The 27,934-nt window shown below is 42.1% G+C and overlaps 3 protein-coding genes across 4 annotated transcripts; 2 read left to right on the top strand and 1 right to left on the bottom strand.

The window, feature by feature from the left end:
* Positions 1 to 1,849: 1,849 nt before the first annotated feature.
* On the top strand, positions 1,850 to 10,456 carry LOC100828374 (histone-lysine N-methyltransferase ATX4). Its single transcript, XM_014899196.2, has 23 exons — positions 1,850 to 3,068; positions 3,324 to 3,379; positions 3,455 to 3,662; positions 3,753 to 3,866; positions 3,971 to 4,039; positions 4,124 to 4,189; positions 4,290 to 4,384; positions 4,448 to 4,540; positions 4,977 to 5,112; positions 5,227 to 5,302; positions 5,387 to 5,489; positions 5,856 to 5,980; positions 6,351 to 6,496; positions 6,612 to 6,716; positions 7,189 to 7,253; positions 7,594 to 7,783; positions 8,321 to 8,407; positions 8,496 to 8,552; positions 8,629 to 8,718; positions 9,315 to 9,401; positions 9,650 to 9,724; positions 9,820 to 9,920; positions 10,065 to 10,456. The coding sequence occupies exons 1-23, from the start codon at positions 2,271 to 2,273 to the stop codon at positions 10,153 to 10,155; spliced, it is 3,033 nt and encodes a 1,010-aa protein (XP_014754682.1). The 5' UTR covers positions 1,850 to 2,270; the 3' UTR covers positions 10,156 to 10,456.
* Positions 10,457 to 10,544: 88 nt separating this feature from the next.
* Positions 10,545 to 18,458, top strand: LOC100839801 (ABC transporter D family member 2, chloroplastic). Of its 2 annotated transcripts, XM_003565557.4 has the most exons (11): positions 10,545 to 10,641; positions 10,721 to 11,139; positions 12,020 to 12,206; positions 12,508 to 12,575; positions 13,164 to 13,490; positions 13,600 to 13,764; positions 15,272 to 15,500; positions 15,589 to 15,833; positions 15,925 to 16,246; positions 17,461 to 17,729; positions 17,881 to 18,458. In XM_003565557.4, exons 1-11 carry the CDS (start codon positions 10,560 to 10,562, stop codon positions 18,073 to 18,075), a joined length of 2,508 nt encoding a protein of 835 aa, XP_003565605.2. In that variant the 5' UTR covers positions 10,545 to 10,559; the 3' UTR covers positions 18,076 to 18,458. The 2 variants fall into 2 exon arrangements, with proteins under 2 accessions (XP_003565605.2, XP_010230620.1); XM_010232318.3 differs by lacking the exons at positions 10,545 to 10,641; positions 10,721 to 11,139 and having other exon boundaries at positions 11,175 to 12,206; positions 12,492 to 12,575; positions 17,881 to 18,447.
* Positions 18,459 to 19,779: 1,321 nt separating this feature from the next.
* LOC100838275 (protein HEADING DATE 3A) lies at positions 19,780 to 24,295 on the bottom strand. The gene is made up of 4 exons (XM_003565554.4): positions 23,570 to 24,295; positions 23,387 to 23,448; positions 20,520 to 20,560; positions 19,780 to 20,391 (listed from the first exon to the last, which is right to left on the bottom strand). Exons 1-4 carry the CDS (start codon positions 23,777 to 23,779, stop codon positions 20,168 to 20,170), a joined length of 537 nt encoding a protein of 178 aa, XP_003565602.1. The 5' UTR covers positions 23,780 to 24,295; the 3' UTR covers positions 19,780 to 20,167.
* Positions 24,296 to 27,934: the final 3,639 nt, after the last annotated feature.

The following is a 27,934-nucleotide window of genomic DNA, read 5'->3' as shown; positions in this document are numbered from 1 at the left end:
CGGTCTCCACTTCCAGACTGACAACCCGAAGCAGATGTGTTTTTTTGGTTCTGGCCCTCAAGCTTGATAACCATGAGCAAAGACGCGTTAGACTCGAGCAAGTAGTTTCTTACGTGTCCCCCGACTAGCTGGCCATCTGCAACATAATCGTCTCGCTGCTGAACACGGTAATCTAGCCTCCATGCTGTCAATCCTCCGTTCTCATCGAACTCAGTCGCAATCATATGGATGTTCTCATCAGCGGTAAGGACATGCAGAGTACGGAGATAATATACCATATCCAGCACTTGAGAGGCCAGGGACGTCTCCAGAACCCAATGCTCACTCTCCTCTCGCCAGAAACCGATTCTCGGATGTTCATTTCCTTCAACCGTCAAGATGCTGGCCACTGTATGCCACAGGAGAAGCTGATAGAACTGCTGACTGAAGCCACACCTGGCGAACCTCTTGATCCACAATCGTGGTGACAGGTAACTCAATTCTGCCGCCGGTGGTCAGATGGAAAAGCTGGTGGCGGCAGGGCTGAATCCAAGCGAGCACAAACCAGCCGTCCTCAGAAGCACCACGGATGTGTGCCTGCTTGACGTCCGCTGGGAGTGTCAACACGTGAGTCATCCCTCCAACTGTGCCACTATCTCCGATCCATATTAATTGTCGAAATATTACATGTATCTAGACGCTATCTAAGAATAGATACATATATATTTGGGTAAATTTGAGACAATTAATATGGATCGGAGGGAGTATAAAACATCGGACTGGTGCTCGAGGGGAATAGAGGCCACGGGTGGGACGAGAAGAGAAGGAGAGAAAAATGTGTGGGTGGGAGTGGGAGTAAGTGAAAAGTGGCATCGACAAGACGAGACAAATCTCAAGTGTGATTTGTAGATCGCTAACGCAAGCAACTAAACTAAACTCTTGTTTGCTCAATTGGGGCAACAATTGTTGCCACCGTGATCCTTTTTCATGGTTTTCACCCGTTTGTAATTAAAATATACTCTTCTTCCTAATCGAATGGCAATCGACTGCTTTTCTTAAAAAAAAACCGAGCGATTATGAAAATTTTGTGAGTTGTTGCATCCTTATATCCACGTTTTCCTAAAAGTCCTGAAATACAAGACCATCAGCTCAGAATCAGGATAGGAGAACGCTATACCATTTTACAATTTCTACAGAAAGTTTCATGATTTGGGGTTAAAGTCGAACCGAGCACAGTAATTTAAAATGAACGGTGCTCTTTATAAAAACTAGATGGTGTCCCGCAGGTTGTTACAGAAATTTTTAGTTAGCATACGTGAGTGAATTGCATAGTACATCATCGCCGCCTTATTTCGGCACAGAAGGAGACCGTTGCTGTGGTCCAAGATGCGGCTAGAGAGCCGCCACCCATCATCAGATTCCGACAGGAAGCGGAGCGCCACGTCGATGCCAGGCTGCCCGGCGACGGCGCGGCAGGACGTGAAAAGAAGCTGTGCCACTCCTTTCCGAAGTAGTTGATGAATATGCCGCGCATGGGCCGTGGCAGGAGGTGCGCGGAGGCAGCAAGCAGCAGCCCGTCAGCGTCGACCACGATGCGCCAGTTCCTGCAGACACCACGGCACACGGCAAGGTACCGTGGCGGGAGGCGGCGCAGGACTTGTGCCAGCATCTCGTCGGGGAGATCCATGGTCACGCTTACTTGGAGCTTGCCTGGCGGCCTGTGTCCGCGTAATAAATAAAGCAGAGGCGGCGATCGCGTGGCGGGCATCTCACGACCTGGAGTTCTTTTTCCGGTTTCGACTCAAAATGTCCCCAAAATTCTGGAACCTGGAACGCCCCAGGTCAGATCCCGCCACAGGACCCAGATCCGCGCGAAAACCCTTTTCCGCAGCTGACGGCCCGCCCCTACCTGACCATCTCGCGGCGGCGAGCCTCACTCTCTTCTTCGCTTCTCCTCCCCGGACCCCGACACCGCGTTCCAAATTTTTTCGTTCAAAACCCCCCGCACATCCCCCCCCAAATCCCTCGGCGGCTCGGAGGGAAACCCCAAACTTTCGCTCTCCGGGGTCGGCGCGCATCGTCCGAATCCGCCCAAAATCCCCCCCGATTCCCCACCTCCGAGCCGAATAATCCCCCGTCCTTAAGTAAATCCCATCTCGACACCGTCGGAACCCTAAGGCCTCGGCGCGTCCATCACCCCCGTCGCGCCGCAAATTCGACTCCCCTGTTCCGGATTCCAGGGATTCGCCCGCGCGCCCGCCCATGCCCTAGCCGCCGGCGGTGCTAGTGCCATGCCCGCCTCCCGCCTCCCGCTCAAGCGCTGCACCGCCGCCGTCCCGCGCGAGGGGGAGCCCCCCGCTGCCGAGGGCATGGCGCCCGCGAAGCGCCGCCGGGAGCGCGTCGTCCCGTCGCGGTTCAAGGACGCGGCCGTGTCGACGACGGCGCCTCCGAAGAAGGCCTGCAAGGCCGTGGTGGCGACGGAGGATGGCGATGGGGAGGTGTACGAGGTGGAGGTGCGCGCAGCTTCGCCCAAAGCTGCTTCCTTTGGGGCCGTGCGTACCGTGGTGTGGACTGGCGAGGAGCAGCCGGCGCAGACGGAGGAGGAGCTGTACCGGGCGTGTCGGAACATCAGCAGGAGCAGCACCTCGGGCTGTTTCAGTGGCAGCGTGGTTACGTCTGTCAGTAATGCCGGTGGGAATGACGGACTAGAGAAGAGGCCTGTGGTGGGCAGTGTGGTCACGTCCGTCAGCAATGCTGGTGGGAATGGCGGGATAGAGAAGAGGCCTGTGGTGGGCAGTGCAGTCACGTCCGTGAGCAATGCTGGTGGGAATGGCGTGCCAGAGACGAGGCCCGTGGTGGTGGAGTGCAAGCCGAAGAGGGAGAGCGGAGTGAGAAGAGAGGATTTTTACTGGCCAGAGGATTTTGTGCTCGGGGATGTAGTGTGGGCAAGGGCGGGGAAGAAGTGCCCAGCGTGGCCAGCCCTTGTTATTGACCCGCTGTTGCACGCACCAGAGGTTGTGCTCAACTCTTGCATTCCTGGTGCGATCTGTGTCATGTTCTTTGGTCACTCTGCTGGTGGCCATGGCAGGGTAATGGGTTACATTTTCCTGTTTAAGCTTTGCAGTTTTTTTCTTGGTTCAGTTGTTTGGTTTATGAAACCCATAGCTTAAACGTTTCCGCAAAAAAAGAAACATAGCTTAAACATGACTATAGAACTCCTATTAATATTGCCTCAGTTTCACACTTTCACCAGATGCAACTTAAACCAAGTAATATATATGTGGATATGAACCAACCATTTCCTTTCTGTTTGTGGGGTCTCACATTGGCATATTCTATTGCAGGACTATGGATGGGTTAAGCAAGGGATGCTCTTTCCCTTTGTGGAGTATATGGACAGGTAAACTTCTGGCATATGGAGGTGAACATGGCTTTACCTACTTGACTTTGTCTGAAGTTCTTTCTCTTCTACCAGGTTTCAGGGACAACCTCTGTATAAGCTCAAGCCAAGCAAATTCCGTGCAGCGATTGAGGAGGCTTTCCTGGCTGAGCGTGGTTTTTTTGAGCTCCAAATAGATGAGGGGTGCTCGCTGGAGAAGGCTGCCAATGACCAGTCTGTCGCTGATGGCATAAATGAAGTGACTGGTTCTAATAATGAGCAAGAGTGTCAATCGGATTCTCAGGTACCTGGATGTGGTGAAAACTTACCAGTTGAGCTCGTAGACGCCTCATACTATAACCCTTCAGCTAGGATGTAATCTACTTTGTTGCAGGTTGTTGGTAAATCAGCAGCATGTTGTGAAAGTTGTGGTAATCGTCTTACATCCAAGATTTCAAAGAAAAAGAAGCAAGAGGTAGAGCAGTTACTTTGTAGGCACTGTGAAAAGGTATGTGTTTGATGTGTCATTGTGAAGTAAGCGTTTTTTGTGTTCTGTTAACTTGTTGCTTTGTATTTAGTGCCTTACGTGTATAAACATCACTATGTCTGCAGCTATTGCAGTCAAAGCAATACTGTGGCATATGCAAGAAAATTTGGCACCACACAGATGGAGGAAACTGGGTAAGCCTAGAAGGCTATATGCTTTGCTGTTATAGTTTATCTTGATTGTTGTTGGGCACTGACCTGCAATGCACTTCTTGGTAGGTGTGTTGTGATGAATGTGAGATTTGGGTTCATGTAGAATGTGACCGGACGTGCAGCGACCTGGAGGTTTTTTGTTCATTTTGTTTTGGTGTTGACATTTTAATGCCATAGTCTATATGCAATGCTTCTATGGATAGACTTCACTGACTGCACCATTATTTTGTAGGATCTAGAAAATACTGAGTATTTCTGTCCTGATTGCAAATCAAAACGCAAGAGAGTGCTGCGAGCTGAACATACGAACATGCCCAACAGTTCAGAGTGAGTTATTTATTGACTGCTATAATATATAAAAATGCCAGTTCCTAACATGTTTCTACACAGATTTCCTGATAAAACTTCAAAGGAAAAATTGCCTGAATCCATACCTGTGTGCTGCTTTGGGATGGAGGCATTGTACATACCTGAGAAGCACATGTAAGCATTTTGGCATATCTTTCATGTTCAGATTACATGTTTCTTTAAGTTCGCTTTATTACCAATGCTCTATATCTGATTTTAATGTATGTTATTTTGGCCAATCCCACAAATTCTATGAAGTCAACTGCTCAGACAGAAATAAGAAACATATTAGACTTCTCATGTTCTTTTCTTGAGCAGTAATTTTTCTCTTTTGTTTCATTTATTGTGCTTGAAAATTGACCTGAGGGCTAAGGTACCATAAAATTCTAGGGACTTGTGGCTACTGAATGTTTGCAATTGGTCCTTTAATTTACTGCTGGTCCATAAGCAAGTAAACTTTAGGTTGGTCCTTAGGTCTTATTTAGCAATGAAAACTATCCACAGTTGCTACATTGATTTCCTCAAGTGTGCTTACAACTACTGATATTTGAGTTATTGCTGTTGTTGGCAGGATATTATGTCAATGCAAGTCTTGCAAGGAAAGGATGATGAGTCTGAATGAGTGGGAGAGACATACTGGCTCAAGGAAGAAAAATTGGAAGATGAGTATTAAACTCAAGAGCACCGGGGAACCACTAATTGGCATGGTAAGCCCTCAAGATTCAACAATTCAGAAGTTCGTGGTCCATTAAACATGTGGATGCCTATCAACACTAGTGCACATGAAACTGACAAAGTTCCTTTTTTGTCATTATCTGCAGCTTGATGATATCCCTGGTGGGAATTTTAAGTCTTCTACACCAAGTATTAAGAAAGAAGAGTTGCTTACATTACAAGGTATATGCTAGTTCTTAATTTTGTTCTGCGCAATTGGTGGTTGTAACATGACTTCATGTGATTGATTTCTTCCAATATCCGCAGCAAACTCTTATAGTCCAGTCTATGCTAAATGGACAACTGAACGTTGTGCTGTCTGTCGTTGGGTTGAGGATTGGGACTACAACAAAATTATCATTTGTAACAGGTATTTCCTACCATCATTTGGGTTTTAACACCCTTCGTTTAAGACTTCCTTCAATGTTTGAACACTTCCTTTCACTCCATCCATTTCATAATAGAAGGCGTATTTGGTTTCCTTGAGATAGGGCTTTGACCAATAATTACTATGTTAATATGTGGTTTATATGACATGAAATTGCCATCACTAGATTCGTTTTCGAAAACACTTACTGATAATTAAAAAAGATTGTATCATATCGACCACATATAATGGAGTAATTCTTAATCAAGCTTGTCTTAACGAAACATAGCACACCCTATATTATGAAATGGCGGTAGTAATTGCTATGATTAGTAGTTGACAAAAGCTCTCCAAAATTCATATGTTCAGATGTCAGATAGCTGTTCACCAAGAGTGCTATGGAGCTCGTGTTGTGCAAGATTTTACCAATTGGGTTTGTCGAGCATGTGAAGTGCCCCAACAAAAGAGACAATGTTGCTTATGTCCTGTCAAAGGTATTTTTCTCTTGATGTATATCCTATCCTATAATATATTGGTTGGAATGCTAGGTTGTTTCCTAATTTCTATAGGAAGAGAGACGGTTCCTTGAAATTCCTGCATCTGAAACAGGGCCTCATTGTTTGTGCTTCATAGTTTCATGACTTACCTTTGACCAGAATTGTTTGGATAGTTCAGTAATTTCCTAAAGTGTCATAATTATTCTGAGGTCTTTTAGTGTGTTCCTCGCTCAATTTTAATTTTGCACTGCTTATGTGATAAGTTTGGATTGGTGCACAGTAGTATCTAATTTTCCATCATATTGTTTATTATGTTTCTTATCGGTCATTCATGCTGTTAACTTGTGCTTCTCTTTGATCGCCCTAGGGGGTGCTCTCAAGCCAACTGAAATTGACCAACTGTGGGTTCATATCACATGTGCCTGGTATCAGCCTAAAGTCTCCTTTCCTTTTGAGGAGACAATGGAGCCAGCTACGGGCATATTGAACATTCCTTCTGAGTACTTTAAGAGGGTAATTATTTTGATTTGGTATTTTCCATAAGGTTACCTAGTGGGTATTATTGTACGTGTTGTGTTCAAATCTCACCTTACTCTTTGCTTAACTCTGTTTTCTTTGTTAACCCCAGACATGCGTTATATGCAAACAGATGCACGGGGCCTGCACCCAGTGCTACAAGTGTTCAACTTTTTATCATACAATGTGTGCATCAAGAGCGGGATATTGCATGGAGGTAGACTGCTTTTGCCTTTTCTTTTTTTTGCATATCCAATTTCAAGAGCCGGATATCGAATGTTTGCATATTCAATTTATTTTATATTTTCATTCAACCTGCAAACACTCTTTTGAAAACAAAATATATGCTATTAGCTATATAATGCTCGGCTATAAGATTAGGTTTTGAGCATGGACCACTTAGCAGCCTGATAGTCTACTGCTGTAATGTTACTGTGACACAAGTTTATTCGCTACTTCCCATGTATGTTTAAGCTTTGTTGTGGAGAAGTCCCTTTTGCCGTAATTTTCCCATTGCTCAGCTACTTCCATCAGCGCCAGTGCCCAAAGTTGTTTAGCATGCTGTCTTTAAAGCATGACTTGCTACAGTTGTTTAAATTATGCATCATTTAATTGACTCTTTTACTGGTCATTGAACCCATTATTTAACAGAAAAAACTGATTGCAATTGTCGTTCTATTTTGTTGTAGTTGCAATACACTGAAAGAAATGGAAGTCAAGTGACAAAAATGGTTTCCTACTGTGCATTTCACAGGTAATGTTATTCTCCCACCTTAGTCTTTCTATTTTTTAATGTTAAGTTTATAAATTAACAAGTGATTTCTTTTTTAAGGAATAATTTTAAATTCGCTTCAATCCTTATATGGACCTCCTTTTGTGTGTTCATTTGGGGTTGCTTTTAATACCAATACCTAATTGATTTTGATTTTAAGAAAGAAGAAGACAGTGATAATATGATCCATCGACATGGCACAACCTTGGAACAATGTTATATTCTTATTTACAGAAGTGAAAATTTACCCTGAAGGATTGATTATCATAACTTAACAAATTTGTGTTGTTGATACATGTTATACTCTTATTTTGTGCTTTAGTACCCCCAACCCGGATAATGTCTTGATAGTGAAGACACCTGAAGGAGTTTTCTCTACCAAACTTTTGAACCAAAATAATGAGAAGCAGTCTCCTGCAAGACTTGACAAGGAAAACCACCAGGCCTTTCCGGCTAAAAATTCTGACTGCCCAGCTGTGAGGTGTCTACCTTATGAAATGTTGAAAAACAAGGTATTTCAAGCATCCTGGTTTTGTCTGCCCCTCCATACTCCACTATCATGCAATCACATTATTCGATAAAAGATACTCCCTCCTTTTCACAAAGGTTTGCATATTTTGTTTCGTTAAGACAAGGGTTTGACCAATGATAACTCTATTAATATGTGTTTTTTCATACATGAAATTTATATCAATAGATTCGTCTTTAAAAGTTCTTGCTAATAATCATGGTTTCGTATCATATAAGTTACATATTAATAGAGTAATTATTGGTCAAAGCCTTGTCTTAATGAAACCAAATACACCAACCTTTGTGAAAAGGAGGGAGTAGTGCTGATTGTGTCACATGCATACATTTCTAAGTGACTGCAACATCCCCTTGCTCGTCTGTTGGACATTACTTAGGCGGTTATTATTAGTTTCAAGTGCTGGTACCAGACTTGTTGCCGTTCGATATTTACTTTCCTTGCCCTATGGATCTTGTGTCCAGTTTTCTTTTCTGGTTTTATGTCAGCAAGCCATTAGTACTAAGTTATTTGCAATTTGCAGAAAGAACAAGGCGAGGCAATTCCCCATCGTATAACTGGACCCCAACACCACTCCCAGGATTTGATCGAGGGTTTGAACTCATACATGGTAATTGGCCCATTGCGAGTGTTGTCATTTTCATTTTTGGAAGATTTGAATGCTAGAAAGATTTAAACATCTTATTCCTTGTGAACAGGATCAGAATGGCGACCAAACTTTTTCTACGTTCAAAGAACGGCTTCATTTTTTACAGGTTTGGTCTCTGAGTGATTGTGCGTCTTGAAAGGCTATGTAATCATGTGGGTAAACTCTATGTTTGATGATTTCAGAAAACTGAAAATAAGAGGGTCTCCTGTGGTCGATCTGGAGTACATGGATGGGGCCTTTTTGCTGCTAGGAAAATTCAAGAGGGGCAAATGGTAATTTCACATTGGCTATATATATTCTTTCCAACAAAGCTCATATCAACGGCAATTTCAAAGCACAGGCACTGGCGCACCATATTTGTATGGTGGCAAAGCTCAAGTGAACATCTATTCAAGAGCTTTTGGTTATTTACATTGTTTTATCCCAATTAAATACGGCCACGTATCCGGTGAAAACCCCGTTCAGTGCAAACTTGCAAACTATTCTCGTACTCTGTTGGATAAAAAACGCACGGCTCAGATCAAAGGTGAAAATCCCACCAACCACAAACAAACTTTTGCACATAACCCCCTATTGTTGAATTTAAGTGGATGGTGGGATTTTCACCTTTGATCTGAGCTGTGGGTATTTTATCCAATGGCTCACGAAGATTGTTTGCACTGAATAAGAGTTTTCACTAGATACGTTGCCACTAAATATACATTCTCTGAAATTTTTTTGAATATAAATGATTAGTGGTGCAAAACTATAGGGTAGTTACATGTTAAATTGCAAGCATGCACATTTTTAATAGATCAATTTTATTTTTTTTCTACATTGAGTTTAATATTATACCATAAAATATTTATACTCATGTTATTTGTGCCAGGTTATTGAATATCGAGGTGATCAAGTTAGACAGAGTGTTGCTGATTTGCGGGAAGCACGGTATCACAGGGAAAACAAAGATTGCTACGTGAGTTATTTTCTTGCTTGCTTGCCATTTGTAAAGTTCTAGTGTCCCACTTTCAAGTTGTAAGGTTTAAGAGCTATAACTTATTGCAGTTGTGTAATTATCTCTGGATGAAAATTACAGCCAACATTTGGTGTTACTCATAAGTCAGTCCACATTAAATGAGATTCCCGAAAAGAAAGTCCATGTTGAATGATGTATTTCTGTGTTCTGGCATGGTGTATTGATTCTCTTGTTTTCTTCTGCCGCAGCTGTTCAAAATAAGTGAAGATGTTGTGATTGATGCTACAGAGAGAGGAAACATAGCCCGTCTAATTAACCACTCGGTAATTCTTCATCATGTTTGCACACCTACATCTTATTGCTTTCTTAATAGCCCATGAAATGGTAATGAAATATACTCGTTGCACTTGCATTGCAGTGCATGCCTAACTGCTATGCGAGGATCGTGAGTGTTGGTGATGACAAGAGCCAGATCATTCTCATCGCCAAAAGAGATGTCTCCGCAGGAGAAGAACTGACGTACCGCTTCTTAACCCTGTGTTCACTTTGATTTACACCTGAGAAACATGACAATTCGATCGTAGTGAGAGTGTAACCGACACTCCATAGATGAACCTATGTTGATCATCTTCTGACCCATCCATTTCTCCCTCTGATGTGCAGGTATGACTACAAATTTGACCGAGACGAGTCGGAGGACCGCAAGGTCCTTTGCCTGTGCAAAGCTCCTAACTGCCGTGGATACATGAACTAAACTTCTGCTGGTCTCACAAGGACTAACCCCAATTACCGTGCCAAAGGGCCATACTCCCAGATTCATCTAGATTCTTTGATCTGTTTCTGCTTCTCAATTCCGCGCTGGGCTGTTGGCATGCTACAAGATTGCGCGTTTTTGGTCGCAGATTTTGGTAGATAGCTAGGTAGGGTATGCCAGGCTGGGTTTAAAAGAAATATAACTGGCAGCCATAGCCAGCTAATGTAAATTATTCATTGCTGTAATAAAAATGATGCTTTCTCTATGAAAAGAAAGGAAAGTAAATGTCCATTGGGTCCAATCTATTTCCTGTGACATGTGCTCAGAAGAGCTCTATTCTGTTCCGTCTTGTACTGTTTTTAGTTTTCAGTTTCAGATAGGTTACGTGTGGTGCTGATGGCCTGATGCTACCTCCTGGCTGTACCCCGCAACACCACATTCAGGTCACTGACGCGGGGCCCCTGTCCATCTGGGACCAGCATGTCAGTGAGTCTATCCAAGCAGCAGTAATGTCTGGTACACTGCTGACTGCTGTACTCTACTGACTACTGCTGTGCTTGGACAGTACGCCTCCCGCCTCCATGTCCATCCACCACGCCGGCGGCTCGCCATTACTTGCCACGACGAGCGCGGGCTTCTCCACCCTCGTCTAGTCCTCAGGTGTCTCAGGAGCAGGAGGCAGCCAAAATCCGGGGGGAGAAAGGGGCGTTCAAAAAGGGGAGGAAGATGCACTTGCTCCTGCCCATGTGCTGCTGCTTCCCCTGCACTTCGTCTTCTCAGCAACTACCACCGCTTCCGCGTCCACAGCCGCTGCGGCCGCCGTCTCGCTCCGCTTCGCCGCGCGTCGGCCTGCCCCTCCCTCTGCAGGCTGTGGCGGCGTCCTCCATGCGCCGCCGCGGGCGACGGAGGGCCGCGCCGCCGCCTCCGACCGCCGCCGCGGGAGATGCCTCCACCGACTCCTCTGGTCCCGGTGGCGAGGAGAAGGTGATTACGGTTTGGCGCGTGGTTCTCTGCTCCGATGAGGCCCTCGCCGTGGCATTTTGAGTGGGATCTGCTTGGTGCTTTGCTTCCGGCTTACTACTACTGCGTAGCTTATTAACTACTCCCTCCGTTCAAACTAATTTGAGGCTCGATCAAAGTCTCGGTCAAAGAAAACAATATACGCCCTAATTTCAGGAACGCAGGGAGTACTCAGTATGGTTTTACGTGTCCTACTAGAGTTTTAAATTTTGCGGTCTGACTCCTGTGGTTTAGGTCTGTGTTGCAACCGGCTTGCAGCTTAATAATAATAGCTTTAGCTTCCTGCTGCATTATTAGATTTATTAGATATCGCAACGGACATATAGACTGTGGTACGTACGATATGCAACTGTGGGTTTTGCAGTTCAGCAGATGGTTCCAGAGCGATGAGACTATATACTCACAAACTGACCTCAGGATCGCAATTTAGATGGTTTGTCACGTGTGCAAAGTGCCAGTTTGCTGTTTTGTTGTTGTGATTCTTGTTAATGTGCTTCAATCTGGTTGATTTTTTGTGGTAAAACAGTATAAGATTCCAAAATGCAAAAGCGACTACGCAATTAGCTGCAGTTCCTTTCAGAGAAGGAGTTCAAACTTACATTTTGTTTATAATTTTGTTTCAGTTGATATTATGTTGGTTATTGGCCCTGGATTGGCCTGGCCTCCAACTCCAATTGCAGGCTTGCAGCGAGTAACATTTTAGGGGTTGTGCATGTTACTTTGTATATGCGGGTTCCTCTTGTGCTGCTAAATGTTATTTTGCGGCTACTGGCCCTAGATCTGCTTTGACCGGACCTTGATTGTGTCGCTAATGAATGCACATTTCTTTATCTCATGCTGACAGAGAGATGGTACAGACCTCAAAACACTAGCTAGAAGATTTTGGAAAGTTGCTGCCCCTTACTGGTGGTCAGAGGATAAAGTCCAAGCAAGGCTGCGGCTTGCTGCTGTATTTACTCTCACACTGGCAACCACAGGGATTAGTGTTGGATTCAACTTTCTGGGGCGTGACTTCTACAATGCCCTTGCCGGTATGTTTTGTGTTCTGTTAAAATTGTTTGATCTCATACTGAATGTTGACGTTCTGAATTAAAGTAGGCATATAACATAAAAATTCTTAGAGTACTAATGCAGTACTAAAAAAGAACATACCTCAGTTGAAACTTTGAATTCTCTCTGCATTATCCAAAGTAGACAAGAGAATAACATGTTGACCTTCTATTGGTATGGGTGTAACTGGAGATGGCATTTCATATGTATCACTCAAAAGTGGTTGTACATTATCTTATCTTTTTATTTCGCTAATGCATATTTAGTGCTTTCTCTTGCAAGACAAGGATCAGGAACAATTTACCAAGCAACTGCTGTACTACCTGGGAGGTTTTGCTGTAGGAATTCCGGTGAGCATATTGCTGCTCTTTTGTAGGTATTGCTCTTCAAGCTGTTAGCCTGTTAGGCTGTTATGACTATTTGTAGCACCTAGGCATGAATAGTGAAAATATCAGATGATGTTAGCATATGAGTAATCATTTTTCCACCACTGCATTATCCTGTTTAATATTCTAGTCGTTGTTTCCTGTGCTTCGTGTTACAAAAGAAAGTTGTGGGTTCTGTTTTTTATTATGGTAGGCATCCTTTCCAAGGCTGTTTAGATCCATTATTTTGAAAGTTTCCAGCTGCCAGAAGCTGCCGCAAAATTTATTGTTGATGTTCTACCTAAAATTCACATGGTTGTCTCTTCCATTTGACAAAAATGTCCTAGTAAAATCAGTACACGATTGACCACATGATGATTTTTTGCATTAGATGTCTAAAATTCCAGGATCGTACTCTTGTTCCTGGTTCACACTTCACAGCAGTGTCTGGGATTGCTATACCTTCTATTGCCTTTCATCATTACGGGAAATGTACTCATGTGCTTTGTTTGTCATGTTCCTCTTAAAAGACTAGTGTTCTGATTTTCAACTTCCTGCTTAACCACTCTGCAGTTCTTTGTCTTGAGGGACTATGCAAGAGAAACCCTTTCTTTAAGATGGAGATCTTGGATGACAAGTTATTACATGAAGCGCTACTTCAAAAACAGAACATTCTATAAGATTCAGTCTCAATCGCTAATAGACAATCCAGATCAACGGATCAATGATGATCTCAGTTCATTCACTGGAACAGCGCTTGCGTTTGCTCTGACACTTCTCAATGCTGTTGTGGATTTGGTATCATTCAGCAACATCCTTTATGGAATCTATCCACCATTATTCATTGTTCTTGTTGTCTATTCTCTTGGAGGGACCGCTATTAGTGTCTTCCTTGGTAAGGTAAGTCTCTTATCAGCGTTGTTTATCTACAGCTTGCATCGAAGTAGATATAATTGTTCACTCTTTCATTGTTCAAATAACTAATAGTTGGTCATGCTTGTGGTGACAGAATTTGGTCAACTTGAACTTCATGCAAGAAAAGAAAGAAGCTGATTTTCGTTATGGGCTTGTTCGTGTTAGAGAAAATGCTGAATCAATTGCTTTTTATGGTGGTGAGGAAAATGAATTGCAACTTCTGTTGGCTAGGTTCAGGAGGGCTTACCAAAACCTAACTGTAAGAAACTAAGCATTGCTTGTATAACCTGTCTTTCACCTTATGTTTCTATTCATTTTTTCTCCACTTTGCTTATTTGTTCGAACATTATGAAAACCACGGTTGGACCATTTATCACTAGGTGATAGCAGCTTGCCTAGCAGTAGATGGAACAGAGGCAAGCTTGTAAATAAACCAGAAACCCCCTTTTCTCTTTTTACAAAAGAATAATTTGATAATTTGGATGTGTTTCAAAAAATTCGTGAAACCTTTTCTTGTGCAGCACTTCTCCAGAAAGCAGAATACCAACGGTTTCCAAAATCATGCTGTTGCTCATCTATGATAAACTGATAATCTGTTAATTGCTACTCATAATCTCATATTGGTGTATCATGCTGAATTTTGTTTTCTAATGCTCAGATATCAGAGATTCTAATGCTATGATGTTCCAAAAGATAGTTAACTGTGATGATACTATGGTAGGCTAAATGAAATGTTATTTTTCTAGGACATGCCTGAAAGAGAGCATCTTTTTGCATTAGAAGAAAACACCAAGAAGGCACAAAAGATAACACAACAAGGTGATTACAACCCAAAACATGACTAAAAACCTAGCAACCATCTTGAAACTGGAGCCTGAAGCTGCCCCAGAGGTATATGAAAGAGCCTAACCGAAATTGTGCGAAGGAATCCATCTAGTGGCCAAGTATGGTACGTCTGTGCAGTGGCGGAGGCAGGGACCAGGCCAGCCCTGCGCCCCCCCCCCCCCCCCCTATGGTTTCGTATTTCTACTTCAGTCTCTGTATAATCTTTACAATTTCATCATATGAGCTTCATTTCTTATGCTTTGGCCCTCCCTGATAAATCATCCTTTTATTATGGCCCTCCCTATATTTTTTTCCTGCCTCCGCCCCTGCGGCTGTGAAGCTCCTTAGAGCCAACTAACTTCCAGAGCTTTGCCTTGTCCAAGATCTGATCCACCAACACATTATGGTTCGGCTGTGCATTCTCAAAGACGCATGAGTTGAGGTGTCGCCACAATCTCCAGAGTCAGCAAGATCAGCAACTAAAATAAAATGTCATAATTGCTCCAAATGCATGCCAAAAAAATACGTTTATCTCGTGATATTACTTAGGTCACATTTCAACATTGATACTGCTTTATATGTTTATCAATACCATATTTTTTTATCATGCTGTAATAACATTTTGGTATTACATGTGCTGTCATAGTATTCTAGCACCACTACTAAAATACTCTACACCTAGTAATCAGTGCCTGAAAGTAAGACATTTTTTGGATCCCAAATCAAATCATGGCTATATTTTTGTTTTTGTAATTACTCGTAAGGGTAATTTTTTTTTTGCGGGAGTAAGGGTAATTGGCTTGGCTTGTAATACCATTCTTGAAAACAAAACAGTCACCCTGCGGCAGCTCTATATTTATATTTTTGTTCAGCCAGAAACTTATGGTGCAATTAAGATTTGCAAATGGGCCAGTGTTTGATCTTTTATGCTATGGTTGTAGGAATTGCTGGTAGCATCTCGGAATCTGGAGTTCTTCACCAATGGTTACCGATATTTAATTCAGATCCTTCCAGCTGCAGTTGTTGCCCCAATGTTCTTCTCAGGAAAAATCGAGTTTGGAGTAATAAACCAATCAGTATCTGCTTTCAATCACATCCTCAGTGATTTTTCTCTCATCGTTTTCCAGTTTCAGTCAATTAGTGCATTCTCAGCAGTTATTGATCGTTTAGGTTACCTCTCCCTCTCCCTCCCTCTCTCTCTCTCTCAGTGTTACTTGCTAACGTAACTAGATTAACCTAATCAAACTGTGAACTTCAGGTGAATTTGATGATCTACTGGATGCAAATGAGCCTTCGCTATCATCCCGACGTGATAGCATTGATGGGATCAACATTTTTTTCAAGAGCGGCAGTCCTTCTGTTCTTAGTTCCAATGGATCAGTAATGCAATCTGATCCAGGCATAGTTCTAGAGATCTGTAATTTGACATTGTTAACACCCAGGAGCGAAAATGTTCTGCTTACTGACTTCAGTATGGAATTAAAAGACAAGGACCACCTGCTGGTAATTTATTTCTTTAACTACTTATACCATCAGCAGCATATATAGTACCAGAGACATCTGGCTGATATGAGGATCTCATTTTCACTTTTAGGTGATGGGACCCAGTGGCAGTGGGAAGACTTCGTTGCTGCGTGCCTTGGCTGGCCTTTGGACTAGTGGTACTGGGAATATTGTATACCATGCGAGAGATTCTGCGGAACTTCAAACATCAAATTTAGGCTCAGATAAGCCATCCAACATAAAGCCTGAAGGTGAAGAACTACTTCAAAGTTCCAAGCAGAGAAGAGATAATGGCATATTCTTTGTGCCACAAAGACCGTATATGGTCTTGGGTACGCTTCGTCAGCAGTTGCTCTATCCTACATGGACTGAAAAAATTCACCAGTCACCAATTAATGATGCTCAGAAGACAGGTAATTTGTTTCGTAGGGAGTTATTGAGCGCAAAGTACCCTCCTGGTGCAAACTACGTCAGTTTGGATGTTAAGTTAACATGAAAAGTTTGTCCGAACTGTGTAGTGACAGTCCTAAAAGTAAGCACCACGTAAGAAATCAAGTTTGAATTTAGTTTGTTAGGGGAAATAGAGAAATTTGCTCATATATACAAGAATGAAATGTAAACACAGTACAATTTGTATCTCAATCTTTGTTTTGTTTCTGCCAACAGAAACTTATTTCTGATTAAGAATCAGGTAGATATCTAATATACAGCGTTGTAAATATAAAATTCTATCTTAGTTGAATGGCCATCTGTTTTGCAAGATTGGGCTATTTCCGGCCATATTTTTTAGACAGACGTGTGACTTCTGTGCATTTACTGATTCATTTGTTCTTTGGTACTCATAATATATCCATATATAAATATGAAATTATTTTTGACTTGGTAGTTGTATGAGCATTTTCAGTTTATGTACTCCCTCCGATCCATAAAAAGTGTCGCCCACTTAGTACAAAATTTCTACTAACTTAGTACAAAATGAGCGACATTTTTTATGGATTGGAGGGAGTAACACCCAGGTCCAGTTTAGCTCATGTGTGTTGTACCAGTTCTATTAATCCCATACAGAGAGTTTAGATGATTTTGAAGTTTCTAGACAGCACAGAAACCAAAGGGAACTAAGCTTATACCTCCAGGTTAACTCTATTTGAGCAAACTCTGGATGAAAGTCCATGCGAGTACACATTTGTTGTCCGTTACATGGTGGTGTAGGCTTTAGAAAGTTTTGGACCCTATGGCGTTACAGTTTGTCTTAATGAGGTAAAAAGGAGTATTATTGTGCTTAAACTAGCATGATCTTACAAAATATCTATGCATTTTTCAAGGACTGGTTCTGTGGGATAGTTCTGAAATTTAGATAGTACATGCCTGCATGGCAGTGTAAGAAAATGCAGAATAACGCCATCTAACAGAAGTAAAATCTAAAAGTTGTAGTGGTTAGTTCTATCTTTTTTCTTTTGATCCTTGTAATTCCATCATTCTGTTCCTAATAGCGATGCAGGAGTGCTGCAGTTGTTTGAATTTTGTTGTTTGGTGCGGAACTAACCTATGGGTTGTCTGCGGAGACCAGGTTCCAAAATATGCATGTGCAACCATCCTTATGTTGGGCTTTTTTTTTTCTGAATACCAGATCTTCCCTTTCTATCTGAAGTCAACACATCAGATGGAGTTGGTGCCGAGTCTGAGATGCCCTCAACTGAGGAATTGATCAGAGTACTTGAGGCTGTTAGGCTGGGCTATATATTGCCTCGTTTCAATGGCTTGGATTCTATGCATGATTGGGCCAGTGTACTTTCGCTGGGGGAGCAGCAGCGTCTTGCATTTGCTCGGTTGTTATTAGCAAAGCCTACTTTGGTCCTACTGGATGAGTCCACAAGTGCACTAGATGATACAAATGAGGTAATTGTCAATATACTGCTGTTGTACTTGTCTTTACTCTTGTGGGCTCCTTTCTACCATGAATTGATGAAAAATGCAAAGTTTGGAGTTACTTAGCTGCACTGATAGTTTTACCTTAATACCACTTTTGACGATTTCACGTCTGGCACAGGTTCATCTATACAGTCAGATTGAAGCTGCAGGGATTACATACATAAGCGTCGGTCACCGTAAAACACTTCACAGGTTCCACAACAAGGTCTTGTACATTTCAAAGTCCGATTCAACAACTAGTAGCCTTCGTAACTGGGAGTTAAAGCCGACCGACCAGAAATCAATTGAAGAATCATCACCATTTGCTTCATAACAAACTCCATATTGTGAATCACTTTTGCCCCATTTCTCAATTCTTAATCCCAAATCTAACCCTTATGGTAAGTACTGATGCCATACCAAGGATCTCATGTGCACGAGTTCATTGTTACAAAACGGTCGCTGGAGGGGATCTTCCTGTCTGTCAGCTGGATCGAGAAAATTGCGACAGTGCTACTAACCAACCTAACATAGCTCATTTTTGTGTATGTTTATACTTCATAGTTTAGAGTGAACTATAGCAGATGTATATATATAGGACGATTGACAATGCTTGTGGCGTTACCAACTTAATTTTTATTACTGTCAGAATTTTCTGTCGTTGGTTTATTTCACACCTGACAATTGAATCCCTATCCAGATTCGATTTTTCCTTTCCTTTGCTCTTCTGTCATCTATTTACTAGCAACTGTTGGAAATTCAGCTCCGCACACTGATGCAGATCAGTGCTGAATATAGATTTTCTGCAACTGTTACCTGTTAAGATCTTCTGAAGAATGAAGATCCTTCCGTGTTTGAAGTCTGGGAAAAGTTCACCTGTAGTAGTCAGTAGCTATTGTTTTTTCGGGGACTGTAGCTGCTGGTCTGATGCAAAGGTTTATCGGTTTATCCCCTAGTGCGAGCGAGGAGCCCAATGCGGCCCTTTACTAGCACAGGTTGGGTTGCAAATCTTCGTTTCTGTTACCACTATGGGCTCATTGGGTTCAAACTTTATCTTGAAACAAAAGCTACCATGTTCAACAATCTGCAGGCCAACTTCTGCTATTTGAAGATGGCTTTCATGTGTACCATTGTCGTCATATCGTGAGATTATAGAGTTTTCATATCTATCTTAAAGTCACGCAAAAAAGAAGTGTTTACCTTTGCATTTCAGTAAATTCTCAAAAAGATTGCAGACGCAGAACATGTTATATAATACCTGTGCATACAAAATTTAATTCAAAACGGTAATTACATGCCTACTGTGCACAAAAAAGTGAACACTTTAAACATTGCAAAAAAAAAAGGTGTGTGCAGACTTGTCCCTTTCTAATTTGTTCACAACATTGTTTGCAGTTTGTTTTGCAAGTGCACTGCTGAACATTTCTGTGTCTGTTTGAGAATTCCTGAAAATGCATAGAGAAGATGCACTATATGTGAACAATAGGTGTATGAATTCCTGAAACTGGCCCATTCTAAATAGGGCCTTAGAGTTTTTGTTTTGTTGGAAGGGAGGCCTTAAAGTTGCAAGAAGAAAATAAAGCAAAGCAGTATTTGGTAGAAAATGAGAGTGGCTTCCTTCTTATGCCTGAATGTGAGGATAGTCTCACTCGGTCACTCCAGTAGTCATATGCCTCGTGAACAGTGGCATATATTTGCCAACCTCTGCTCTCTCCTTTCAACAACACAAATGTAAGTAGGTAACTACTTGAGACATGTAATAAGATATATTTGGATTTCCTTCCTTATCAAAGGAAAATGTGAGACCAAGCAAGTTGTAGAGCTACTTCATATTGAAGTACGTCATAATTAAAAATTGAAGTACATCAAGTTCTGACCTACAAGAAGAAACATCAACACAAGAAATTCTGTAAGAAAAACAGTGAGATAAGAAAAAATAAATCTAAAGCACACTTATATCTTCTTGAATCTTAACATCATGCCCTTTCGCCCCATCTAATGTCCATGATAAATAAGAACATGTCCAAAAAACAACTCGTATTATTAGAACAATGCATCACCTGAATGCTGCATCAATACCCTTTCGAATCATCGGTTACATAAGACTCAGTTATATGCTAAACAGCAAAATTTTAAAAATGACCATATTATACTTTGTGAGAATCCAAAACATGGACGACCAAGACAGAACCGACTTGCTAGAAATTACTTTGGGCGGAGGGGCAGGTGGTACGGCAAACGGACCATCACAACCAACCCCGGCCAATAAAATATATATTTATACTATATATAAAAACTATAAAGACAGTTCACATATATTACAATGCTTTCTCATTTTCGCCGTGTATAAACTACCCATACAATCATCCACCGACTCTCATGCATCGACCTATATGTCATCATCATATATAGAGAGGAGAGAAAATTCACATTCTTCTCCCTCCAGTTCCAGACTCCCTTTGGCAGTTGAAGTAAACAGCGGCGACCGGCAAGCCGAGGTTGTACAGCTCGGCGAAGTCGCGGGTGCTGAAGTTCTGCCGCCAACCCGGAGCGTACACCGTCTGCCGGCCGAGCTGCTGGAATAGAAGGAACACCAGCCGGTGAATTCCGAGCACCGGCCGCGGGCTCTCGTAGCACACCACCTCAGTCCCTGTGCGTCCATACAAAAATTTATTAGATTTTTCTTTTTGAGAAATAAAATTGATTGGATTACAACCAGAAATGATATCTGATTCCGTATGCTGATGAAACATAAGTGTAATTTCTCTTTTTCTGTACCAAAAGATACTCCTGTCGTAGCCGGGATGTCGGTGACCAGCCTACATTAGTGGATCACATTAATTAGAGTCAGTACATTGGAGATTTGCATTTGCTTAATTAGAAAGAAAGCAGATGAAAAATCTAAGTCAAGTTTGTTAAGTTTGTAGAGGACTGTCTGGTCTTGGTATATATGATGCATGTCCGGTTGATATAAAGAAAATAAACGTGTAGAGGATTGTCAGAGCAAATCAAGGCTATGTTATAGCAGTGGTGCCCGTCTAAACTACTAGGCAATTCAATACTGGCAATTTTTTTTCTGTGATGCATATGATAAAATGGTTAGAGGTCAGGGAAGAGACAAAATTAACTAGTATATGACAAGAAAACGGTCAAGAAATGGCTGCTGCGTTTGTGGGGAGGGGGGGGGGGGTGATATGACTTGCCTCTAAGCTATTGTTGGCTTATAATTGATTTTTGGGTATGTATATTTTTTTATTTAACTTTTATGACATTGCATTAATTAAGAGTAACACACAAATTGATATAACAGGGACAAACACAGGAGGTCAGTTGTTATGGTAATTTACACAACGGCTGTCAGGTAGCCCAAAAATGTGTAACAAGAGATGCAAATTTGATGATTAATTTGTATTAACACTAAGTAATTAAGCATCACATTTTGCGGAGAAAAAGATTGCACCTAGCTGAACCATGTTCAGGTTTTCCTACGACGTGATTGCAACTTAGGTGAATGACTAAAGTGATAGTGTTTTTCAAAACAAAATTGTTTTTCCCTCAACCTTTTTTCTTTACATTTAGCATTTTGAAAAATGAAAGCTGAATAAAGCATGCAAGCTTCGAATTCGAATCAAGTTAAAACTTCTGATTTTGAGAAAAAGTGCTATAACTTATTTTACGGTATTTCTATCCAATGTTGTATCGGTTATTTGAAGCAAGAATCAACTCCCACCCCCATTGGCCTATAATTTGATTGATAGTTTAGCAAAAAAAAACATAAAATATTTTACTAATATGCATTGCATGTTGGACTACATTTAGTTAGAAAGTGGTTGTCTGGGAAAAACTAGACATCAATTTAATTAAGACGTTGGTGAGGATCAAAACCCAAGCTGGCTAGACCACCATCGCTAGCCAATATAACCCCCGAATCACTTATATTTAGTTGTTTGATCACCCACTTTCCTCGCCCTTGCAACCTCAAGTGTGTTCTATTTAGAGAAAACTTTGAGCATGTTTATGGAAAAACACAAGTATTTAAATAACCGATGTCAGACGAGGTTACTTCATGGTTTCTCAAGGATTTTTTTTCTTGCATTGTAACTGAAGACTATGTGGCATTGTGCACATGTTAGGAAATTACTTGCAGCCTCGTGCGGATATTATTTGAAACTTGTAAATAGTGAGAATTACTAGTAGCCTTGTGCAGACATTTCTTGTATTTCAAACTGAAAATGACAATAGAGAATTTTTCCCTAGATATATCTAATTATATATATTAAAGCAGATAATACAAAGTACCACGTGTATTATTATAGGGAATGGAGATTCTATAACATGATCTTAGAGCCTATGACTGAATACTAGCATGTAGCAAAATGATGACATCTTGTTTTATTAGTGAGGATGCACATGATCTTTCTATATAGCAAATGAAATTTTTATATCTCTAATAATTCCTTAGCTTAATTTTTTCCTTATTATCACTTTCATGGGTTGACTGAACTTAGCAAGGAATTTCTACTCTCATTTTTTACATCAGAACATATGTTTTATTTTAATTGTTGCATTTCAATCTTAGTTTGATTTGGCATGTAAACAAATTAAAACCCATAATGTGACAATGTTAGCAAAAATGTGTTTGTCCTCTCGCTATTCTTTTATTCTAGCTGCGCATAGCAACCAACTTCCTTATTGCTTAGTTATGGTATATGTATATTGATCTTGGCTGTATTTAATCATTTATGCGGTACCATAACTGTTTTCTTAATTTTTGGTGTTTATTTGGCTCTCCTTGCATTTTACACAAAATTTCTCCCAAAAATAAAATGCACACATGTTTCAAGCAAAGAAACATGTCCCATTTTTTTAATGGATGTAGGAGATGCTATAGTTCCCAGCTGCTATAAGTAGGCACCCCACCCAAAAGCATGGGTGTAGATAATATGATTCGTTTTTTACATATAAGAATAGATAGGTTAATTTGGATGCTATGTAGTGAGATCATTTTGAAAAGTATGGAAATTGTTTTCGCTCCCACATTCTATGCATAGAATAAATAAGAATATGATGTTGTTTTGATTTACTACTAGTCATTTAACTTGTGTACTCTGTGGCTCTAGGCATTTTGGAAGGTTATTTTCGGAAAAAACTAGAATGGAGAGACCAGGAGAGGAGAAACTCAAGCCCCTCCACACATTTTGTTTTATTATAAAGAAAGAAAGAAGATGGAGCCAAGAAATTATAGGATTCGAACCCAGATTTCTGGGCCACACACACCCATGCCTCCACCACGTGAGAGATATTGATGAGCTAGTGCCTAGTAGCATCCTCTCAAGTCTCAACCCCTTGAAGTTCGATGTTAGCAGTAGCATTCAACGCCCGTGTTGTTGCTGCTGTTCCTTTTTCTTTTGATTGTGCGGAAAGATACTATTTGGCCCTTTAACACTGTATGTACAAATATCTGCGGCAAATATATAATAAAAAAGAAGTTGTTTTTGATTGGATAGAGGGTTGGGCATGGGGATATTTGCAAGCTAGCCAGCCAGCCAGCTGCTAGGCAGAGCCCTATGACTACTAGCCAGGAGAGGAGATCTTTATTTGTGCTCTGCTAGCAGCGCAAGCTGAGCTGAGCCGAGCTCTCTCACCAGTGCAAGTACTCCCTAAGGCTGGGATCGCTGGGGCTGGGCGCGTCCGGATCCACCATCACCTGCGCGCAGCAAAAAGCAAAAATCTATAGTGATCGGCCAGACCAGCAACGGGAGAGAGCGTCGACGCGGCAGCTAGCCGGCGTGGGTAATATCGTACTAGTAGTAGTAGGAGTGACTCACCAGCGTGTAGAAGGTGCGCATGTCGGGGCCGCCGACCTCGACGCGGGGCGGGTCGGCGATGGCGGAGGGGCGGAGCTCGCAGCCGTTGGCCACGTCCCTGGACGCGTACCCGACCCGCAGCGACACGCGCCGCACGAACGGGTCCACCACGTCGCCTATCACCCGCCCCACCACCAGCGGATCCCCCCGCGGCATCCCTCCTCCAACCATCGAATCCTAATTAAGCTCCGCCGCCGCCGCCGGCTCAAGTAGAGATCGAGTGGTGATCGATCTATATGCAAAGGCTCTGCTCCGGTCTGTGTTGTGGCCGGTCTCGATAGCGCGTCGTCGTCGTCGTCGTTGTTGCACCACGAGGAGCTGACGTACTTATAGAAGAAGAAGAAGAGGGGGGAGGAGGAGAGAGCTTGACGGCTCTAGCTCTATGGCCAGCCAGCTGCTGGATCACGAGCACCTGGCTCTGCCTGGCGAGCTGTAGTATGTACGTCAGGCTGTCCTGAGCGGTCCGATCCGATGGCGGCCCCGAGTGGTGGGAATCTATCGACCGGCCGGCCAAGCCGTAGGCGTCGTCCATTCCTAAATCTTTTTTTCCCTCTGGACTCTGCTGGCTTGGCTTGGCTAGCTGGTGATGAGGGAGGAGGAGGAGGTGAATGAGAATTGAGAAGAGAAACGTCTTTGGGAAAAGGGGTGGGTGGGTCAAACTCAAATGGCCTATTCCTCCTGTGTTGTTTGCTAGCTCGTCTAGGAAAGGAGAAACCCGTGCAGGAAGGAGTACGTGCGGCGCAGGAGAGAGGCCGAGAGAGAATATACAACATTCTACTATATCAGCTCGGTGCTTTCTAGGTGTTCCGTGAAACTCAGTTAGATTATACTCCAGTATAGTACTGATTGACACATTTTAATATCTTGACGATAGAATCAACAAAGCTAAATTGAAACGCTAAAATTCTAGTTTGAACCAACACTAAAGTTCAGATTGCCAACGGTTAAAGTAGAACATCCACAAGTGACATGCCTTGTCTAAGGCTGCCTCCTACTCCTACTCTACTGCATTGGTCATGAAACACACGCCAGCTCAGTCCCACATCAGTTTGAGAAGTACTCCCTATATGACCAATCTGTCAGGATGTAGACTGAATATGATGGTTCAAACTGCAACCTCAATGATTAAACGTGGTTAGAATTTTCATTTAAAACCCCCACAAAAAAATAAGAATTTTCATTTTTTTTAAAGATGTGGCTATGTCTCAGCACCTGATATTTAAGCAAAAGTCTCAAATATAAGTTGACGTACCAGAACTATCATCTTAGTATCCCCTCTACTCATCGTTCGTTCTGAATTTTAAAGCACAAATCAGATCCAACGACTGAACAATCAACTGATTTCTAACCAAAAAAAAAACAGGCGATTTGTACATAGCAAAACCTTAAAAACCTAGATTTACTTCCGACTTCCTCAAAAAAGATCCACTTCAAGCTGTTGCAGTCGGCATGAAACTTACTCTAATAATTGGTGATATTTTTTCATTTGATGGAGTGCATGTGTTTTTATGTATACATAAATGTACAAATTTGTATTCAAATTCTCTCATATGGATCATCGAGCACTCACAGAGACATGAACAAAGTCATCCGTTCCGGCTTCTTTTCCTCTCAGCAGGTTTGCCATACGAAATTAATATTCTGTATTTGCTATTTCTTGGTTGCGTGAGAAACTAGTAGTAATTTTAAGCAACGAAGTCGCACACAAAAACTGAGCGCATTAGTTTGCACACGACTTAAACTAAAATACCCATGATTTCAGTTGGATATAGAAACAACAATCAATATTGATTGTCGGCTTAGAAATAAGAATTTTGTTATTTGACCTAAAAGTTGATAATCTCTGAAAATAATTACATTTCTGAATTTTTTTGCAAGCACAACCCTTTTTTTTTACCCCAATGGCTAGAAAACATTTTTCGTCAATAAAACTATGATGAATCACCGAAGAGCATAAACACGAAACTCCTGATCATGCACCAGTGACCAAGCACACCGACCGGAAAAAAAAATCCACGAAAACTTTCTTTGCGCCATCTTGAATGTCATGCGCGGGACGGGAAAGGGGAGAAAAGAAAGGAGCTTTTTTCCTCTGTGCGACGAGACAGTCGATCGATCGAACGGGGCATCGGGGCAGAGAGCTGGGATATGTCCCTGTAGAAAACTAAAATTCGCTGGCCGCTGCTGGGCGTCCTTGTTGTCGCCCGCCCGCGGGTAGCTCTCAGTCCCCATCAGCGGCCCCGTCGCTCTGTCGAGTTCCCATTGGCTCCCCGCGGGACTTTTCGTTTCTCCCAGGATTAATTACCCGCACCGAGGACAGGATTTGGGCCGCGCGACGTCGCGGATGTCGACACCTCGACGATTCCCCGCCATTTACCCACAGTGAAAATATCCGTCGACGTGTCGACCCCCCTGCGGCGGCGGCGTCTCCGGGCTCGAGGTAATTTCCTTTTTCCTTTTTTATCCCTGTAGTAATAATGTAATCGCGCATACATGGTCAGCGATGCATGCGGCTCGTCGAGGTTTGTTGTTTGTGACGTGCTGCTTAACTATTCCTTATAAATTTTAAACTTGCACACAGCATGTATGCTCGTCGAAAGTTAAAAATGACTGAACTAGAGCATAATTTTTTAATGACAAACTTGATTAGGCTATTTTTATTTCATTGATCTCGGTAATATCTCCATTTGGTTCATGCTTTTTATGGACATATTTGCGTTCTACATTGAATAATTGCATTTTTTTTAATAGCCATCCAGAAAATTTTGGATGTGCATGGTACTAGTTCTTTTTTGCTGATGACTACTCTTTTCGCCACTTTGTAACTATGGTACAGATCAAATAACTGTGATTTAAATAATTGCCCATGGTAAAATAGACACCGAAGTTAATGCTTTGCAAGGATGGCATGTACGATGGTTGATAAAATTGCATTCTACGTCATTTAGAAAAGACAATAAAACATGTTATGTAATAGATTATCTATTAGTGGGCTATCTTGTAATTAATATTTAGGTGAATAACATTTACTCCTTCCGTCCCATATTAAGTGACTCGAACTTGTCCAAAGCATCTACATACATGTAATAGAAAGTCACTTCATATGGGACGAAGAGAATAGTAGAAATATTTGCGGCAATGCTTCTTTCCTCGGCTTTTTTTTGCCGGTTCTGTTTTGTGAAATTTGCTATTGAAAAAACACGACAAGGAAAGGAAATTTACTGGGAAGAAGTGTCTCATATGCTCCTCCTCGATCAAGCACACCTGGAACATTAAAAGCTTAATTATTTTTTATCTTTACTCTCGTAAAGATTTGAGTCTCCAGATATACTAGAATTTGTGTCCTCCGGACAAATCACTCCCAAATCGCAAATCCCAATTGAACATGCATGTATGAAACTCTCATTTGCTGATCCTTCTCGACTCCAATTACTAATGGCTCGGTTAATTCGCGTCTCTCTAGCAGACATGCTCATACGTCTCAAAACAATGAATATCACAAAAAAAACTCTAATTTAGACTGCTCATGATCGAATAGCCCTAAATAGTAAAATACACCCGCGGTCCTAATATTATTGACGAGGTGTCAAGTTAGTCTTAAAATTACTAAACTACATATTTAGCTCCTATTTTTTTGGGAAGTGTGTCATGACAGGTCCTAAGGTCGTCCACGAACGTTTGACCAGTCTACGTGGCGCTGACCGAATACACATAAGCTAAAAGGCCCGTTGGACATGACTAAAGTTATAAAATTAGATTAAATGCACTCTCGGTCCTAATATTATCGACAAGGTGTCAACTTAGTCCTAAAATTACTAAAATTGCATATTTAAGTCCTATTTTTTTTTATAAGTGGGTCACGACAGGTCCTAACCTCGTTCTCCATTACACCTACGACCAACCCCGCGGCCGCACAGGGTCTCTAAGCTACGTTGCCTTGACCATCTTTCTCCACCGAAGTTAGAGCCAAGAGCCAGTCCTGTGCTAGTGCCCTGTATTTGCGCCGTTGCGTGCGGTCCTGGGCACACTGCACGCCGTCGCTGTACAGCGCCTTGGCCAGCGGTCTCCCCGAGCCATGACTCTTTGCTTACTAGCTTCGCCTTGTCGTTGTACACCTTCGACCATCCTCGTGTTGTGTAGCGTTCCACCACCTAGCACCGCCCTCCATCGCTACACGAGCTCATTGCCAGCCCTCCTCCGGTTCTCCACCAAGCACCCCCAAACAACTCAGTAGCTGTCCCTGAAACCTAGCAAGCCACCCCAATTTTCTATTCTCCCTAGCCGCAACTCCAGTGACTCGCCGGCAAGAACCGCGGCGATGGGAGA

Source organism: Brachypodium distachyon, chromosome 2 (genome assembly GCF_000005505.3).
Source record: "Brachypodium distachyon strain Bd21 chromosome 2, Brachypodium_distachyon_v3.0, whole genome shotgun sequence".
Taxonomy (NCBI): domain Eukaryota; kingdom Viridiplantae; phylum Streptophyta; class Magnoliopsida; order Poales; family Poaceae; genus Brachypodium; species Brachypodium distachyon.
Note: the sequence above shows the minus strand (reverse complement) of the source record. Positions and strands in the feature narration are given on the sequence as shown.

Coding starts and splice junctions, on each gene's coding strand:
- LOC100828374 (XM_014899196.2), top strand. CDS start 2,271: ATGCCCGCCTCCCGCCTCCCGCTCAAGCGCTGCACCGCCGCCGTCCCG. Junction 5,303..5,386: donor AGAGTTGCTTACATTACAAG/GTATATGCTAGT, acceptor CAATATCCGCAG/CAAACTCTTATAGTCCAGTC. Junction 8,408..8,495: donor AGGGTTTGAACTCATACATG/GTAATTGGCCCA, acceptor CCTTGTGAACAG/GATCAGAATGGCGACCAAAC.
- LOC100839801 (XM_003565557.4), top strand. CDS start 10,560: ATGCTACCTCCTGGCTGTACCCCGCAACACCACATTCAGGTCACTGAC. Junction 11,140..12,019: donor GTCCCGGTGGCGAGGAGAAG/GTGATTACGGTT, acceptor TCATGCTGACAG/AGAGATGGTACAGACCTCAA. Junction 15,501..15,588: donor AGCAGTTATTGATCGTTTAG/GTTACCTCTCCC, acceptor TGTGAACTTCAG/GTGAATTTGATGATCTACTG.
- LOC100838275 (XM_003565554.4), bottom strand. CDS start 23,779: ATGGTTGGAGGAGGGATGCCGCGGGGGGATCCGCTGGTGGTGGGGCGG. Junction 23,449..23,569: donor TGCGCACCTTCTACACGCTG/GTGAGTCACTCC, acceptor TGCTGCGCGCAG/GTGATGGTGGATCCGGACGC. Junction 20,392..20,519: donor TACGACAGGAGTATCTTTTG/GTACAGAAAAAG, acceptor ATGGACGCACAG/GGACTGAGGTGGTGTGCTAC.